At 37.4% G+C, this 20535-nt stretch overlaps 2 protein-coding genes across 7 annotated transcripts in view; one reads left to right on the top strand and one right to left on the bottom strand.

Annotated features, from left to right (window-relative positions):
* The window catches only part of LOC141375364 (uncharacterized), a 49198-nt gene that overhangs the window by 6836 nt on the left and 21827 nt on the right, over nt 1-20535 (top strand). The gene's annotated exons all lie outside the window — the stretch shown is intronic.
* exoc6b (exocyst complex component 6B) overlaps nt 13011-20535 on the bottom strand; it is a 144493-nt gene continuing 136968 nt past the window's right edge. For all 6 annotated transcript variants that reach the window (XR_015494951.1, XR_015494950.1, NM_001076730.3 and 3 more), the window contains 1 exon segment: nt 13011-14763. Coding sequence is in view for 2 of the 6 variants with exons in the window: in NM_001076730.3 (NP_001070198.3) it covers nt 14637-14763 (127 nt within the window). In the remaining 4 variants the exon portion in view is untranslated.

Below are 20535 nucleotides of genomic sequence, written 5' to 3'. Positions count from 1 at the left end.
TCCTCCATTATCACTCCATCTTCTTCCACACTCTCACTTCACTTTCACTCACAGCCTTTTGTCTGTCAGTTCTACCTCACAGCTTTCAGATCATCTGGGCCCGGTTTTTCAAAAGGTTTAATCCGGATCAAATTGATCCAGATTTAGTAATTCTGTTTTTGCGATCCGTGATCAGGTAACCCAGCTTACTTTTTGAGCCAGTTTTTCAAAGCAACATTGGATTGGATCAATCTGATCTGGATAGGAACTTTTCAGGATCACTACGCTAATTATTCTCTTTATTCTCTATTTTCACCTGGGGATACTCATCCCGAGGTCCTCAGATTAGGCGGAGTCACTGATTGGATCCAAGACCAGCGACGTGATGATCCCAAGGATTCCATATCCGGGACCAGGCCATATCCTGAGCTGCTGCTGCGCTGATGGTCGTGGGGAGTGGAGAACATGTGTCTGATTCCAGCGACGCTCCAGGGACAGACGAGTCTTCATTGAGGCCATCTTCCAGCATAAACCACGGCGAATGAAGTTCTGCACAAGACTTTTGGCCAGCGGAGAAATTAAAATGGTCGTGCCCAACTGAGTCTGGTTCTCTCAAGGTTTTTTTTCTTCACTCCCATCAGGTGAAGTTTTTTTTCCCTCTCCGCTGTCGCCACTGCCTCGCATGGTTCAGGATTGGTAGAGCTGCGCATCGATGAATTTGCTCTTCAGTGTTTGAACTCTCAGTAATGATTAAATCACACTGAACTGAGCTAAACTGAACTGAACTGAACTTAAACACTAAAACCTGAACCACACTGTTCCAGTTACTATGACCATTTATGTGAAGCTGCTTTGACACAATCTACATTGTAAAAGCGCTATACAAATAAAGCTGAATTGAATTGAATTGAATTAAATCTGGATTACCAGTGCTCAAACAGGATAGGAAATCACAATGTAGAACTATAGATATGTAAAGAGCGACAAGTAGAATAGCCAGCGTGGGGTCAATATAATGTTTTTTTAATGAAAACTAAAAAAATGTAATAAATATTAAATTAATAATAATAATAAATAAGAAAAACAAGAAAAAGCCCACCCCATCCTTTTCCAGCAGTCCGCTCATCTGAGACCTACAACACAAACACTGTACATTGAGGATATTTATAATAAGTTTCAAATATCGATGTAAATTTAAAAAATACTTAATGTCAAAAACTCCACAATAATCTCAGACTACTGAAAGGCTAAATACGTTAAAGCCAATAATCACTATAGCCTGACAGATGAACAAATAAAATTAAAACCTTATGAATAAATAGTATATCTCGTAAGATACTGCATGATCCAAAAATAGTATTGTTTAATAAATTTTTTAAGTTTTCATGACATTTTAGGCATGAAATCCACGCTAAATCCACCCTTCTGATGGGATCAGTTTAATCCATGTTTTTTGGATCAAAGTGATCCAGATCCTACAAAAAAAGGTCCGAAAAACCCAAACTAAAGGTTTGATCCGGATCAAAACAAAGGTTGGATTACGTGATCAAATCCGATTATATAATCCGTTTTTTCTTTTGAAAAACCCATTTTCAAGATTTGATCCAATCCCTTATCCAAAATCCTAGTGGATTACTTTTGAAAAACTGGGCCCTGGATCTAAATGTTGAGGTAAACAGATCTACAAATATCAAAAAAGTTAATATTTGCACCTTAATTCACTCAAATATTGAGTGAATTAAGGTGCCTCTTGATCCAAACCTTTTTTTTTTGTAAAGGTTTTTTAAAAAAATTTTTTTACTGAGATTAGTAAGATTTTCAACATAAGCTTATTCTGAATGCGTAGCCCTATATGTGTTTCTGGTGATCGCAAATCATGTAGCCAGATCTACGTATGACTGCATTTCATTTTTAAAACAATAAACAGAATCCAAAAAATAAAATAAACAGGTAAATAATGGTGAGAAAATGGTAAAAATTGGAAAACGTATAGTAAAAATCAGACAAGGGCTTTTTTTCTGGATTGCTTTTGAAAATTGTTGGTTGGGTTTAGGGAGGGCAGTGGGCAGGTTAATCAATACAATTGGTTGGATTTAGGGAAGGAGGAGGGTGTGTCAGTCGATTGGTCAGTCAGTCAGTCATTCTGTCAGTCAGTTGACAGCGGCCTCTGGTGGGTTTATGCGAGAACAGCAGGTGTGAATGGCCCTCATGAGAAAAATTTGAGATCTCAAAAAGTGTACACAGCGGCCTCTGGTGGATTCGTGAAACCAAAAACTGCAAAAAACGTAGCTCCTGCGATGTGTTTGGCTCTCTCGAGATATGTTTATGGGGTACGTTTTCAGAATGAGCCTGGGTTGAAGATTTTGCTTCAAAAACAATCTCTTTTGCTAACTAAAGTCTTATTCACACAGGATTAGTATTACTCAATAATAGCAAGTCATAATAATCATACATAACATCTACATATCAGTAATAGTAGTCATTAGCCGCATTTCCACTGTCGGGCCAGTGCAAGCCAGGGCTTTTATCGGACTGGGCCGGGCCAATAGCCTGGGAGCCGAAATCATGTTGAGTTTCCACTGTTAAGCCAATAGCTCGCCGTGCATCACACCCAGAATCAAACGCAACACAACCCACCCAGTACAGCGGGAAGAAGAAGGAAACCCTGGGCTCTCTTCATGCCACCCCTAGTAATATGCCTTTCTGGGTGATCTCCCATATTGCCCATGCCTAAATCCACCACGGATCGAAATTTCACCTGGTCTCTCACACACACATACATTCATCTAAATGCACACGTTTCATGCACAAACACACCTTTTAAATGTGACAAAAACTCCTGACAACTGAAAGTTACTGGCTGCTGTGTCTTTAATATGGTGTAAAGATTGTTATGTTATTGAAACATCAAGGAGGATTCAGCAAGAAAAATCACTTATTAAATTAAAACTACTTATTTTATGCAACACCTTTAAAAGGGAAGCATAAAGGCGATCTTAAACAAAAGAAAAAGACCCCTAGCCTATAAGATGTTCTATGTAATGTCATAAACTGACCAGCTATGTTTTTTCTTTCCCTTATTTATTTGTTTATTTTTGGCGCACGTACTGGTGTGCGATCAGAAAAATAGTTGTATTGGCGGCACACCATCTATACCAGACTCAGGCAAACTCCACCTTTACTTTCACTACGCCCTAAGGATCCACAGCTGGCTCGCGTTTGCCCAAGGTATGTGGCAGGCCGAAAAAGGCCAGCCATTGGCTTCGAGAAAGCCTCGCGTTGGTTCGATCAGGCCCTGGAAGTTACTGTGGAAACACGACAGCCTTGACTTGCAATAGGTGCAACAGTGGAAACGCGGCTTATAGTAGGGCCAGACCGAATCTGCGGACATTTTTTGCTATTTCTGTGAATTACTGTGGAATGATTTCGAGAGTATCATAGCTAAAAACTTAATATATGAAACTAAATAAACAATACTTTTAAAACTTTTATTTATGTTTACAATGGTGGTGGTGGTGGATGACGAGATTGCACTCAAAAATTTGTTAAGCACTTTGTTTTCAGAAGAGCGCTACTGTATATAAATGTAAGGAATTATTGTTATTACAATGCAAGTACAATTAGATCCACTTATTTGGTAAACAAAGTCTCACCTATAATGTATCTACTAAAAGACAGAAAATATTACTTTACAAATTGTATTGCAAATAAATCATATAAACATTTTCAAATTAGTCAATAATATTATAATTCCAGTGCTAATATTACTGAAGGCCTAGTCATTAATAATTGCAGAGGTTGCCTGTGGTCATAATCCTGTGTGAACCAGCCACGTCTGTAATTTGACAAGTAAAAAATTCTCTTATTCTTGACCAACCATATTTTGCCAAACACTAAGGTTTTGCCAAAATCAAACCAGGCAAAAAAACATGAAAACTCCATCATCATTTATTTGCTACAAACCTATTTGACTTTTTTCTGTTGAACACAAAATAAGATATTATGAAGAATGATCAAAACAAGCAGCCATAGAGTTCCATTGTATTTTTTGTTCCAACTATGGATGTCAATGGATGCTGGTTTCCATAATTCTGCAGAATGTCTTGTTTTGTGTTCAACAGAAGAAAGACACTCATAAAAGTTTAGAAGCACTTGAGTGTAAGTGCATGGTGAGGAAATTTTCATTTTTGGGTGAACTATCCCTTTAAATTTCCCAGTTTATACAGTCCAGTTTAAATATCTTATTTTCACCCTGGGATTCAGCCATCTCATTGCTAAATTAACTATGCTTTTCCACTTCAAATGCACCTTTGATCAGCTGGCCAAGTGATTGTTGGTCACTGTCCTGCTAGTGAACAGATAAACTGCAGCGTAAAGAGAGAGAGACAGATTGAGATCAGTTCACAGATCACCATATTTCCATAATCAGTCTGATATGAAGCCATGGCAGACGCTATGCAAACATCTCACCGCTGTTTGTCCCTCTTCAGCTTTTTCATCTGACCCGTTTGCAAAACACACTGGCAGATTTTAACAATAACTTATATAAAGGCATATAAACATGCAGGGTATTTTTAACTCCCTTCCGTAACAGACAAAGATCCACAGGTGACATGCTATCAGCCATCGCCATCACAGACCGACTGCTTTTATCTCGTTCATTTTCTGTCTTCCTTTTCTGTTCTGAGCAAATGTTTATTCTGCGCTCTTCTGCACGCTATCTGTGCGTCTCTGGACATCCAATGAGACGGTGACCTCACATGGCCTCTGCCGCACGGAACACACCAATAAATAAATACAAATGAATAATAGACAAAAAAAAATAAATATTTCTAAAGTGGCGTTCATTATCAAAGAGTGAAAAAGCTGAATAAGACTACATCCCACCTCATTCATCTTAAATTGTTTTCACACTTTACCATTTTCTAAAGCAGTTCACGAAGTTCCCAAAATGGGGTTTGTAAACAGCAGGTCTGCCTGGTGAAATGTTTATACACCTAACAGAAACAAGCATATACACAACAGCTGCCTGATTCTGGAAAAACAACAACTGTCAGTTAGATATTTTGTTGTTCTGCTATACAGTGTACACTCACCGGCCACTTTATTAGGTACACCTTACTAGTACGGGCTTGGACCTCGTTTTGCATTCAGAAATGCCTTAATAATTCGTGGCATAGATTCAACAAGGTACTGGAAAAATTCCTTAGAGATTTTGGTCCATATTGACATGACAGCATCACACAGTTGCTGCAGATTTGTCGGCTGCACTTCCATGATATGAATCACCCGTTCCACCACATCCCAAAGGTGCTCTATTGGATTGAGCTCTGGTGACTGTGGAGGCCATTTAAATACAGTGAACTCATTGTCAGGTTCAAGAAACCAGTCTGAGATGATTCACGCTTTTTGTCATGGCTGGAAGTAGCCATCAGATGATGGGTACACTGTGATCATAAAGAGATAGACATGGTCAGCAACAGTACTCAGATGGACTGTGGTGTTGACACGGTGCTCAATTGGTACTAATGGGCTCAAAGTGTGCCAAGAAAATACCCCCCACACCATTACACCACCACCACCTGCCTAAACTGTTGATACAAGGCAGGATGGATCCATACTTTCATGTCATTGATGCCAAATTCTGACTCTACCATCTTGAAGTCGCAGCAGAAATAGAGTCTCATCAGACCAAGCAACGTTTTTCCAATCTTCTATTGTCCAATTTTAGTGAGCCTGTGTGAATTGTAGCCTCAGTTTCCTGTTCTTAGCTGACAGGAGTGACACCTGGTGTGGTCTTCTGCTGCTGTAGCCCATCCACGTTAAGATTTGACCATCCATTTTAGCTGAAAAATTTAGACCAGCCCATCTGGCATTAACAACAATGCCACATTCAAAGTCACTTAAATCATCTTTCTTCCCCATTCTGATGCTCGGTTTAAACTGCAGCAGATCGTCTTGTCCATGTTGCCTTAATGCATTGAGTAGCTGCCATGTGATTGGCTGATTTGCGTTAACGAGCAGTTGGACAGGTGTATCTAATAAAGTGGCAGGTAAATGTATATACGTGTATAAAAAGTATCCTAGAGTAATTATTAAGTAACACTTTAATTTAAGGTTAGACAAGGTCCATGCAATTACAATATAATGAATTATGCATAATTGCATATAATTAACCCACATTTTAACCCCAACCATTTAGTTAGTCTATGCAATTATGATTACTTAGTTACAGTGCAACTATGCATTTAACTTCTATGTCACCTTAAAATAAAATGTAACCAATATATTTTTAAATATGCATCCTTATTTATTTAAATGCATGTTCAGTAATTTGGCAGTACTATTTTTACTTTGATGGATAGTTTACCAAAAAAAGATTGTCAAAAATGTCATAATTTACTCATTCTCTAATTGTTCCCACCCATTTTGAGTTTCTTTTAGATCTTTAGATCCACCTGAGTGAATAGTCATTTTTGAGTTACTATGCCTTTAATAAATGTGTATGCAAAGAGCATGATCTATATTTAAGTCATTTTCTCGATAGTTTGTAAAATACGTTATTTCTCCATTTCATCCTTATGTGTTTTGGTTGTCCTACCCGGGAGATCACAACATCTGCTGAAGCGGGACATCCATCTGTTTGTGGCAGATCATCCCTCTTCTTTTTCTTTGTAACGGCCCATTTGAGGACACGGGACAATCGTTTTGTTCTGCTAAAAACAACATGCAAATGTGAAGCCTGATTTTGATCACATCTTCTCTTTCCTTCTCTCGAACACACGCACAAAGCTCAAATCTGAAGCTGACACGGCTGTGTGTGTGTCAGAAACAGATAAGGACATTACAAGTACATAGAAGGTTTTATGGTTGGCATAATCACTCTGAGCATTCCTTTCCTTTACATGGATGGCTTATTATTTCATCAGATTTATAAACACAGGTTAATGTATAGCAAGTGATGACTACAGCTAAAAGTGATTAGTTTGATTTATTGACTCAAAGGGAGAAAACTGGTTTCTTTAAAGGTGACTAGTTGAAATTACTTTAGGAGAAAAAACCTTTTGCCTTAAAGTCCCCAAGAAATCAAATCTAACGATATGCTTTTCACATTGTCAGTTTAATGGTGAATAATTCATCTGTGCATGTCATTAAGACAGAAAAAATTATTTGCCCTTCTAATCTTTAATTGAGATCTGAAAATGCACTTCCTGTTTGTTTTCAGTTCTTAGATTATGTGACTGAGGTATTGGGCAGGTTAACATACTTAACCACGCCCCTGCAGTGTATTGTTTGAGCTACAAACTACGAAACTACTCAAAGTACAATTGGCTCAACACGAAAATACGGATTAAGCAAAAGTGATTAAAAAAATTTTTTGTTATTCTTGCTGATTCAAAAAATTCAAGTTAGCAGCTCCAGCACTCAAGCAAATACAAACTAAAACAAAAACATAGACAGGCAAAACTAAAGTAATATATTTGAAGTCAGAATTATTAGCCCCCCTTTTGAATTAAAAAAAAAAAAATATTTAAAAAAGTACAGTGGCCGTGGCTTCCTCTTTCTAAAACCCCTTTCCCGATCTTCCTGAATGACAAATTTACTACATCCAATCAAACCACATAAAAAAGGAAGCCACGGCCACTGTACTTTTTTAAAATTCTGTTTCTCTAGGAACTGCGTCCCAATACAAAAAAAAAAAAAGATCACAGCTTGTGGTTCATTGTGACTAAAATGATTTAAATTAACTATATGCATAATTATAAAATTTAAGTCAACTTAACATTTCCAACTTATTTAATTAAGTCATCAAGTTTACTCACTTTTTTAAAGCAAAAAAACTAGGATTTCTGCAGTGTATTGTTTGAGCTACAAACTACGAAACTACTCAAAGTACAATTGGCTCAACACGAAAATACGGATTAAGCAAAAGTGATTAAAAAATTTTTTTGTTATTCTTGCTGATTCAAAAAATTCAAGTTAGCAGCTCCAGCACTCAAGCAAATACAAACTAAAACAAAAACATAGACAGGCAAAACTAAAGTAATATATTTGAAGTCAGAATTATTAGCCCCCCTTTTGAATTTAAAAAAAAATATATTTACTAAGTCAAGCTGTATAGAAGTGTCTTGCAAAATATCTAGTAAAATATTATTCATTGTCATCAAAGAAAACATTAAAAAAATCAGTTATTAGAGAAAAAATATTAAAATGATTATATTTAGAAAAGTGATTTAGAAATCTTCTCTCTGTTAAACTGAAATGATGGAAAAAATAACCAAGGGGCTAATAAGTTAAAAATAATGGTTTTGCCTGTATAGCCTTTGTTTTAGTTTTTTTTAACCACTGGATTCACCAATGACACATTTATAGTTTCAGCTATAAAATGTCTTTAACGTTCTAAAAACATCACCTCAATGGGGAGTAAATAAACAGCAAATTATTTTAGGTGGTTTATTCATTCATTCATTTCCCATTGGATTAGTCCCTTTATTTATCTGAGTTCAGCATAGTGGAATGAACCGAAGTGGGGAACATTCAAACACACTCATTCACACACATAGACTATGGACAATTTAGCTTGTTCAATTCACCAATAGCACAACCAGAGCACCTGGAGGAAACCCATGCAAACACAGTAAGAACATGCCAGAAACCCCAGCTAACACAGCAAAAACTCGAACCAGTTACCTTCTTGCTGTGCGGTGACAGTGCTAGCCACTGAGCCACCGTGTCACCTTTGAGTGGATTAGTCCATCTTTTTTTTTTTAAACAAGAAGCTGTGACCCTTTTGCCAGTTCGTTTTAGTGGATAGAAAGTCTAAAAGGAGAGTAATTATTTGGAATCAAAATCTTTTCGCAGAAATGTAAAAGCCTCTACTGCAATCAATTTTATATATCCTTGAGCAGAAAAATAATAATAATTTACTGACCCCAAACTTTTGAAAGACCATATGTATACACGAATTTGATCCCACAAGCGTGTTATTATAGGTCAGGCTTAAAATGAAACACTCAGCTTTTTAAAATATAGAGTCTCCTGCTCCATCGTATCCTTAGGCTGGGAAGGTTAAATAACAGAATCAAACGGCGAACAGCTCTTCAAATCATCTCTAACTCAATGAAGTCACCGTTGTCTGCAGACGTCTAGCATACAATTACAGCGCACTGAAGTGTTACAGAAAACTTTCCAAGAGAACTGGATCCCCAAACTCCCTCGCCATGGGTTTATGACAAAAGTATAAATCATTGAAGCAAGTCCTTTATCTTGGGTCGTAAGTAGAAACAATTTATCTTCAGTTTACATTTGGCTCAATGGGGCTGAAGCTGCCAGAACTTCCGAACTTCGCCACTGGTGAGGGAGGGAGAGACGGGCACTGGGAAGGGCAGTAGGAGGCAGGATTCATCATCCGGTTATAAGCTGGCAATCCTCGGTTCCTGAACCCTAACAAAAAGCCTGTCGCGCTCAAGTGAGCCCCAAAAGATTTGTTTTGCCTCAAAACGTGGGGGATCAGCAGAGCCGGAGGGCCACGGTGTCTCTTCTGAGAGGATGAAACCGTGGAAGAGGAAACTGGGTTTGTGGAGTGGTCACAGTTCAGTAATGTCCTCCACACACTAACATCAATGCTGGGGGCAGTGGGCATATCGCTCACTGCATGATGGCACAGCGATTATACAGTTTTGTGCAAGGCAGGTTTTGTGTCGCACTGAAAAGGCGGAAGATGGAGAAAATGAATGAGAGAAGAGTTCTGCCATGTGAAGCGTTTCAGCTGCTTCTAGGTCATCTAAGGTCTCATCTGATCACACTGTCAAGTCAAGCATATAACAAAATACATACTTTATGTCATTGTAAACACATCATACGTTCAGGTCAAGTTTATACAGGGTATATGCAAGAACCATAAAGGTAATTTCAATTTCTTTTAAGATTTAAGAAGACCATCTTAGAATATTTTAAGACCTTATCGTTACTTCAAGTTCTAATCAGTCTCAAACCTTTAACTTAATAAACAGTTGTTAATAAACATATGTAGTTAAATAAATCACTGAAGCAAAACCATGCAACATAATGTGACAGGCTTCAGCCACTGTTTAAACTCGTCTTTCTCCAACCAAGAGTAATAAAACTTCCCATTCCCATCAGTTTCGCTACATGTGGATAGCGTCTCTTCACCTTCTGAAGCTTGACAGGGCATGCTCCGGCCTGAACCAATCGCGTGGGTTGAGTACACTGTTGTTAAAATTAGGAGGAAAATAAATATATTTATGATTTTTGAGTCAAACAAAATTTAGGACCTCATAAAAACGTGATTAAGATTTTTTAAATATGTTTTAAGGGCCTTAATTTTCTCATAATTGATTTATCAACTTTTAATACTTTTTAAGACCCTGCAGACACCCTGTTATATTTGTCATTAGAGCATAACTGGACCAGGGCTGGTATTCTTAACTGAATTCAATTCACTTACAGCAGGGGTGTCCAAACTCCGTCCTGGAGGGCCATTGTGTTGGAGAGTTTATCTCCAACTTTCCTAAACACACCTGCCAGGAGGTTTCTAGTATATCTAGTAAGAGCTTGATTAGCTGGTTCGAGTGTGTTTGATTAGGGTTGGAGCTAAACTCTGCTGGACACAGGCCTTCCACAACTGAGTTTGGACACCCCTGATTTACAGTGAGTGAAGTTGAAGTTAAACAAAAATTAGAAGAACCTTAGCATATTTTATTTTTCAGTTACTTTTCCACATCTTTATTTTACATTCCTACTTCATGTGTATATATACTACACTCACAAAAATAAAGGTAGACTGGGGTGGTACCTTTACAAGAGGAACACACTTGTACTTTTAAGAACTAATCCATATCTTAAAAATATCAATATGGCGCCTTTGGGGAGAAAAGTGCAGATTTTGAAAATTTAGGCTGTACTTTTTAATGAACAAAAAATCCTAAAACAGAAACCACAGTGAAAAAATGCTGGGTTCAATGATTCCTTCATGTTGTGTCACCACAAATGAATATGTTAACTTAATTGGTTTAACAAATGTAAATGAACTGAACTTAAAACAGTCATATTGCTCTTAGAGAAATCAGAAATTGTGTTGGCTCATTTAAGTAAGTAGTTTGAACAAGCATCAAGCAAAAACTTTTTTTGAGTGCAATATACATGTAAAGGCAAAACCATTAGCCCTCCAGTGAAATTTGAATAATTTTTCAAATATTTCCTGATGATTTTACTATTTCCTGATGCTTAACTGAGCAAGGAGACTTTTCACAGTATTTCCTACTATATTTTCCTTCTGGAGAAATTATTATGATTTTAATTTGCCTGGAAAAAAAATACAAATTTAAAATCTACTATTAGCCCCCTTAAGATTTTTTTTCTCGTTTATTTTCTGAACAAACCACTGTTAAGGCTGATTTATACTTCTGCATCAAGCGCACATATGGTCCGGAGCAGTCTTTGCACGGTCGCAAAGCCCGGGTAGGTTTGGTAGCGGTGACAAGTGTGGGCAGTGCTCAGAGCCACGAGCCCAATAGAGCTACTATTTAAGTGTTGAGTCCCGTGAACGAGCTCCAGATGGAAGCTTTGTTTTGTGTTCACCTCAAGATTAAAGTTGTTGCACGTCCTCCGGTTCCTGCCTCAGAATGAGTGCGTGTTAGATACTTGTAGCATTCAGAAATAAACAACACCCGTGAAGAAACTCAACACAGAAGAACATAAAAACCTAACGCCAGCTAGCGTTTTGAAAGTGTTATTGCAGAGCAACACAAACAGCACGCAGAACTATAAAGGCACAACTACGCGCAAGGCAAGAGCCGTGGGTCACGCCAATCACTCAACGCTGAACTATAAATCAGCCTTTAACATGTTAATTACCTAATTAACTTAGGTTAGTCTTTAAGCTTAGTAGTACCTTACAAAATGTATGCACATGGCAAAGATAAAAGAAATGAGCTATTAGAAATAAGTTATTAAAACTCTTGTTTAAAATGTGTAAAAAAAATCTCAATTAGAAAGAACTTTAGAAATATTTGAAAAATAATACAAATTTCACTGGAGGGCAAATAATCCTGTCTTTGACTGCATGTTTAAGGTCTCATTTGTTACCATTAATTAATGTGTTAACTAAAATGACTTACCACTGAGAAATATATATATTTATAAAAAAAAAAAAAATATATATATATATATATATATATATATTTTTTTTTTTTTTAAATCTTCAATAACATTACTTGATGTTAGGTCACATGTTAGGTTTGATCCTGTTCAGCAGAATTTCTAAGACAACTGCAATCCTTCAAAATTGCCTACAAGAACACAAGCATCAGAACTGGATATAAGAACAGTGGAAGAAGGTCATCTGGTCCAATAAATCCAGTTTAATTTGACATCATCTGGATGGCTGTGTGCTGTTTACCTGAGGAAGTGATGCACTGTGGCTGATGACAAGCAGTTGGAGGAAGCATGACTCTATGGTCGATGTTTTGCCAGATAATCCTGGCACCAGCCATTCATGTGGACAAACCACTGTTGGAGACAAGGTATAGCCCTTCATGACAGTGATGTTCCCTGGTAGATAAGGCCTCTTTCTGCAGGATGATGAACTGCCACACATGCACTTACAGATCAGAAATGCTTTGACAAAGATGAATCTAATTAGGCATCTGTGGGTTTATAATTATATCACACAGGATTGATGCAACCTACCTGACTTAAATTATCTGTAGATGTCTTGGTGCCAAAAAATCTTCCGTGGTCTTGAAGGGTAAGTGCATCAGTATCAGTTAGCATCAATAGCATATGAAGTAGGTCAAAATCTTTCAGCTCACCTTGAGAAGATGACCAGTGATAAAGAATTAAACCTTATTGTAATGTGTTCCAAAAAATGAATCAAACCAATTACAAAACTAACAAAACATGTCAAATAAAAACAAGGCATTTGTGTATTTTCATGTTTTGGCCCCGTTCTCAATCCATTTCTTTGTGCCACATTAAAAATGGGATGCAAAATAAAAGTACAGCACACGTTTTTGATGTATAACGCATTTGCTGGCATGTGCTGAATTTATTAGTATTGTAATATTCATAAGTGGTTTAAAATAACAATCTGTACAGTGCATTTCTCTGGAGTCAGTTCTGCTCTCTACAACCAGAGTGGTCCGCTAAGGCTGAATGTCCTCATGCACACTCACACACACCAACACACGTCCATACCTTGCTTATACATCCAGGTGCTGTGCGGAAATCAGTTATTGGCATGGAAAAAAGTCAAGGCACAAACAGGAAGAGCTGAACCAAGAAAACAGCCTGAAATAATTTGACACTGGGCTTGTTCCGTCTCTAAACATGAAGAATTCCCTTTATAGTTTGCATCCATTGTAAGCGACAGGCTTCAACACACAAAGTAAAATGAAAAGAAAAAAACTCCCTTTAAACAAACAAACAAACAAACAATCTTTGCTACCTAAAACCCTTTGAATTTGAAAAGGAAAAATGGCATGTAATATTGCACCCGCAATCCTATCAGTAGAAATATTACCGTTAAGGGAAGACAACATGGTTTAAATACTAAAAGCATTTTATATTAGTTTTAATGTACAATGTGACTGTATAATTGTGCTATTACCCTGCATCATTTCATCAAGTTCCTCCACTTTACACATCTTCACTCAGTTCTTGCAATGAATGCTGGGTGATATATCTGACTACAAGAGACATACAGTGCGTCCATATACTGCATATTGGAAGTACAATCAAAAACATGTTTTTGACTGCGAACTAATCTTCTTAGGTCAAAAGGTGTTAAGCTACAGTATAATCTACATCTTGGCTGTAACAGACAAAAGCTGAAGTACTGAATGTCTAGTATACAATTACTACAAATGAAAGATTTAACAAGGGCAGTAACTGGACTCCTTGTATTAAGAACTCAATCAAACGTCCCTCATTATTATAAGCACTCAGATGAACCCTTGACCCCTCAAATGACAATATTATTTCCTATTCTCAAAGATATTGAAGATATTTATTCTTGTTCAACCTTCTTCTGAAGAACACAAAATGAAATGCTTAAAAGCACTTAGATGCATTTCTCAAAACACATTTGTGTTCCACAGAGGAAAGAAACGATGAATAAATCATGACAGAACTTTCATATGTGGTTGAACAATCCTTTTAAATTTGATCTGTAAGACATCACAACAGCAATATTCAAGCCTAGTTAGTGTTTCAATTTTCTGCAATTTAATATTCACATTATAGTGTAACTGTAGCTGAAAATTGAAAAAAGGGGATAAATAATACTTAAGAACTACATATAAAGGCAGTTCAACGTATGACAGCAAATTAGTGTGATGGAAAAACGGTTCTGTTGTAAGACGCTTAATACACAAATAATAAAACGCAACCAAAGAGCAAAATGTGATTTGGTGTCCTTAATGTGTTGAGACAGTCCCGCAGGAAGACATGGACACCGCATCACACAGGCACGGGATGGTTTAGCAGACGCACCTTACATAGAGGTGCATCTATATGCGCATGTTAGTGCAAATGTCTGTGTGTGAAAAGAATAATACGTCCAGCTACTAGAGATGTGCCAGAGCAGTCCACGCGCTCATCGTGACGTGGGGTCATTCGCTAAAGCATTGGCTTTCTCAGGCTTGGTTGGAGGCAATGAGATTTCTCAGCTGTTTGACAACGGTGTCTATGAGCTTCTGCTTGTCCCGTTCGTTTTTACGGAACTGGGCAAACATGTTATTCTTGCGGCTGGTGTCCTTCATCCTGCACACAATGAAACATATGAGAACATTAGATAATAAAAACAGACAGATACAACTCAATGGTCAAATATGGTTAAAAAAAAACTGGATGGACTCTAGAAAGATTCTTGCCCAATGGCTGTGCTTACTCTAAAGTTTATTTATGATAAAATGTCTTTGTATTTGTTTAAACCATAGTTGTATGTATCTTTAAAGGTCCCTTGAAGATCTTTGAAATGTGCATTTTTTTTACTCGATGTTGTCGCAATGCCAGCTGAAAAAAATGAAGAGAAGGTGGGACAGAGTAGCTCGTCCCCTTTTACCAAATCAGCCAATGGCATTGTTTTTTCTCACAGCTCTGCCAGTGAGAGTGATTGAGATCTCATGCATCAAATGAAAAGCAAATGTGAAGGGTCTTGAAGGGGGCGGGGCATGTCAGATACTAGAGAGTATTTGATTGGTCAGGATTTGATGAGAAACTGAAGTTTGAGGAGAGGTGGAAAAAATTGTTGATTTATTTAGACAGAAATGACAAACTGCAAGATTTACATGTTTATATCGGTTTTAAATGTTCTAAATGTGATTTTTGTCACCGTTTTGGAGTACACCGACATATAGATGTCCTTAAAACTAACAGACTAAAACTTACATCTTACAACATTTTATTTTAATTTCATAGGACCTTTAATTCACCCACAAAAGCACTCATTAATCCAATGGTTTATGTTTATTTTTCTTTCTATCAACACCCCCCCCCCCCCCCCAATAATGTGTTGCTACCCTGTAGACGAATAATTAGTAAAATAAGTAATTTTGTAAATCTAAAAAAAAAAATAATTAATTAATTAAAATCGGGCTGTACATGTAAGCAGCCTGTGCTGATATCCAATTTGTTTCAGAACATTTAACTAAAATACATTTCTCTTGTAACTACATCTCTTTTCTGAAGATGCGTTACTGACACAACTGCAGGACAATAACCTGTTGATAATCAGAGATCAACCCAAAGCAATTCAGTTAAAAATATATTGTTTGAACAGTTGTTTCATAGAGTATGCATAAAAACTCTGAACTTTGACTAGAACAAATAGAGAACAAAAAAGTAGCATGGGTTCACTACAGCCCAATCCAACAAAATGCATAATTTAGTTGACAGCTAGCTCTCTGCAACTCTCACATGGTCACCACCTGAAGCCAAGCAGGGCTGCGCCCAGTCAGTACCTGGTTGGGAGACCACATGAGAAAGCTAGGTTTCTGCAAGAAGTGGTGTAAGCGGCGAGGCCTGTACTCTGTGTGGGTCCTAACGTCCCAGTATATTGATGGGGACTCTTTACTGCTCAGTGATCGCCGTCTTTTGAATGAGACTTTAAACTGAGGTCCTGAATCTCTGAGGTCATTAAAAATCCCAGAATGTCCTTTCAAAAAGAGTAGGGGTTTAACCCCGGCATCCTGGCCAAATTCGCCCACTGGCCTCTTGACTATCTCCATATCGTAATTGGCTTCATCACTTTGTCTCCTCTCCACCAATCAGCTGTGCAGTCTGGCACATTATGGCTGCCATTGCATCAACCAGGTGGATGCTGCACACTGGTAGTGGTCAAGTAGATTCCCCTCAAAAGCCGTGTAAAGCTATTTAAGTGTCCAAAAAAAGCGCTACATAAATGCAAGGAATTATTAAATTATTATAATTAATACAACCTGAAAGTAACATAAGAAATCATGCTATGCCAGTTAAAGCGTGTTGCACAACTAAAGAACTAAAGGAAGGGCACAGACTGTGTGGTTAAGGCACACACTCATAGGGTGCTTTAGTGCAGGAACCTTGAAGCTATCCTGCAAAGAGGTTCTAATGAGCCTGCTCACTTTCCTGCCATCTGTGCCAAACGCTCATTCCCAGTAGCCTGGGGATCACCCAGCCAATGCATACACATTCCTCACATTCACAACCAGCCAAACCGTGGCACTGCTCTCAGCACCAGGCTGACAAAATACCAAAGTGACGCATCATCATTCAGGCATTGAAAAAAAACATTCTTTTGATGTGCATAGTCTATCATCCTCAACTTGAAAATGTAAGGGCAGTATATTAGGGAAAATAGTTGATGAAATTTAATGAGATGAGTGAGGGTAAATGAGAGTGAACCGCTGAACTGTCTATTCACATTATCCTTCAGAAGTCATTAGGATGTGCTAATTTAGTACTCAAAAACAATATTTTTGGGTTGACGCCTCTTGGAAATTTGCATCATTGCCAAAAATAGAAGAGTTGCTAATTCTGATTTTAGGATGACTAATAGTAGGGGAAAAAATCTAGAAAATGGTGAACCTAAACTTTGTCGCAACAAACCATTTTAATAACATTCACAGATTTCATAGAATCCATAAAAAAACTACTAGGTTTAGAATAAGGGCCTTTCGAATACAGTAACTCTGTTTACAAAAATAAAAAAGTGAGTCTGTTAGCGAAGCATTTTAATCACCACTCACTAATTCAACTTAATAAACAAACTCTGTCAATCTTATTTATTAAAAGTAATTAGGCAAGATAGCCATGACACATACGCATGACTGTATTGCCATACTGGTACGCATCACAGCTTTATCTTAGAGTCACCTGTGATTATGGTGGTGATAAGAAACACCTCCTCATAGTGCGCAATGCCTACAATGTTGAGCATGAAAATTTGTGACCTCCTTCTGGAGTTCACCAAACAAGAGTTTTGAAATGGAGTCAGACAGAGACACAGTTTTGCTTTAAGCAAGGATTTTACATTGGACTTTAGTGAAAATTGTTTATTGTGAGCTAAAATTATTAGCACGACACACTAGTCTTTATGGGGTTTTAAATGTCTCTTGAATTTTGATGGTTTGATGCTCTTGGTTGCGATAATTCACTGAAGAAAACAAACTGTGCTCGGCACAAGTCATGTTTATTCTTGATGTAAGCAAACCTGTGTGTAATGTTTGTGTGTAACACAAATAGGTTTTTGAAGAGAACTTAGAGTCCTTAAAATAAAACAAAACAAACAATTATCAGTCTATGTAACGTCTTCATTCTAAATAAAAAAGTCAACTTTTCACAAGAGTCTTTAAAAAAAATTAAATGTCAGTGCCAGGGCGACGCAGTGGCACAGTAGGTAGTGCTGTCGCCTCACAGCAAGAAGGTTGCTGGGTTGCTGGTTCGAGCCTCGACTCAGTTGGCGTTTCTGTGGGGAGTTTGCATGTTCTCCCTGCGTTCGCGTGGGTTACCTCCAGGTGCTCCGGTTTCCCCCACAGTTTAAAGACATGCGGTAGAGGTGAATTGGGTAGACTAAATTGTCCGTAGTGTATAAGTGTGTGTGTGTGAATGTTTCCCAGAGATGGGTTGCAGCTGAAAGGACATCCGCTGCGTGAAAACGTGCTGGATAAGTTGACGGTTCATTCCACTGTGGCGACCTCATATAAATAAGGGGACTAAGCCGACAAAAAAAAATGAATAAATGAATGAATGAATAAATAAATGTCAGTGCCAATACTTGTACTTTAAGCATACCAAATTCACAACTTTGCTTCTTATCTAATTACAGTCTTATCATAATAAAGTGCCTCTTCAAAGCACTATATACTGTATACTGATTAGACCGTTATCCAGTTTGTTACAACTAACTTTTGTTAATTTTGTTAATGTCTCTCTGCTAAGGTCCAATCCCAATTCTATTAGCCCTTCCCCTTCCCCCTTGTTTGTTATAATTACAATTTTTTACAACAAACAAGCATACGTTTTAATACATTCATAACGGCGTTTTTGTTTTACCATCATGCTTAAAAAAAACTATAAAAAACGCTACATTTCGCTATCTATAATCCATAATAATAACTTCTGTATAGTATTCCCACAACATACTTTCACATGTATCTCCATGACACTTGAATTCCTGACACTTGAATAGAATTGGAATTGGGCCTAAATGAGTATACAACAGATCCTGTAATCTTATGCTATATGCAAGAGTTCAATCGAAGCTTGACCATGAGATCTACTTTCCTGCCGAGTTAAGCTGTCAAACACAATAATATCAAACCCAACCGAGCACACTAAATAATGTCTTTAGGACTATTAGAAAATCTCAGATAAGCTGGTTTAATCAGGGTTGTAGCTAACCGGCAGGGCAAGTAATGAACTCTGATACAGGTTATGGAAAATCTACATCACAAGTTTCCAAAAGCAACAAAGTGTGCTGATTTTATTTATAATGAGCTCATTTCAAGAGTAAATATCACTACAGGAGACAGATATAAAAAAAAATGTAGGCTTTTAACTTGGGAAGATGACTGCAGAATGCGATAGCAAACTCTCTTTGTTTTTAGGCTAGTTGCACATCTGCTTACCGAAGAGAAGCATTTATATGTGGAGGTCCATATCTGTGAGAATGCATGTTGCGGTAGTTTCACGATATCCGTCTTCTGGGTATACAATAAAAGCTGTCACACATTTATTTTTGACAGTTTTAGGACAAGTACAATTTCCATATGTGCTTTCAGCAAGTACATACAGTGTATTCTGACTTGCTTAGCTGAATAGAGAATGTGCTTCAATCCAACTTCTGAAGTGGTGCATTGTAAACTGACTCTAATACATGAAACGGGCAACTGTAAAAGATTACTGCTGACTTGACTTGAGTTTAGATGGTTATTCCACGTAGAAATTATCAAGATTTTACTGAAAGAGCTTTTTTTTAAACAAGCTAAAACTCATATTATTATATTTAATCTTCATTTCCTCTCTGCGAGCTACTAAAAAGCATTGCCTTTTCAAGTAAACTCCAATAAAGGAAAGCTTTTCTCTTAAAGAAGCCAAGCACACAGAAACACACACTGCATTTGTGTTTAGTGGTGTGCTAACCTTGGCCAAGCTAAATAATACAGATCACTTTCACTGAGACAGAGGGGCAAGAGGGTAAGGCTGAGGTAAGTGCAGCTCAAATGGGGATTGGGCAGGTTTGTGCGTGAGAGAGAGAGAGAGAGAGAGAGAGAGAGAGAGAGAGAGAAAGAGAGAGAGAGAGAGAGAGAGAGAGAGAAAGAGAGAGAGAGAGAGAGAGAGAGTTTTGTAATGCCAATCCACTGCTGCTCTATATCACTGACACAAGAGGACAGTCGGGGCTGGGAATGGGGGAAAAAGAAAGAAAACACACACATACACAACGCTGAAGAATGCATACTTTCAGCAAACCATAACCATTATCAATCAACAACATGCAAAACGTTAACATTAACAAACTCTAGGTCATATATAATCAAATAAAATCACAAGACGAAATGAACCTTTCCAACATAAAATGATCATGTGACTGGGCATTTAAATAAATAAATAAATAAATAAATAAAATTAGAAATGTCTAGGTCTCATTTTACCCCAAAATCTAAAGGAACAATGCAGGTAAACATTTTGTGATAATTATTTAATGTGCATGTAGACAGATAAACGTTGTTGTTGTTGTTGTTTTTTTCCTGTAAAGTACATTGTATACTACAAGTATAAATATCTTAATCTGATCAATTATTGGTTTCATGCTTTCTTTCACACCTTACATGGACAAATTTCATTACTACTGCATTAAACAAAATATTTATTTGTTTTACAAATCAGTGAATGTGGGAATAATATATGCATAAATGAGACTTCGCCATGAGTTTGACTGACAGGTGATTTAACAAATCCCAACACCAAAATTTAACATTGTGGAAATGTGTGAAAAGGCTTTGTGAATTTGTGACTTGCAACCGCCAACGCAGATTTCATGATTTCATGTTTGTT

The sequence above is a fragment of the Danio rerio genome, chromosome 7 (assembly GCF_052040795.2).
Source record: "Danio rerio strain M-AB ecotype USA chromosome 7, GRCz13ab, whole genome shotgun sequence".
NCBI classification, from domain to species: domain Eukaryota; kingdom Metazoa; phylum Chordata; class Actinopteri; order Cypriniformes; family Danionidae; genus Danio; species Danio rerio.
This window is presented reverse-complemented; position numbering and strand designations above follow the sequence as displayed.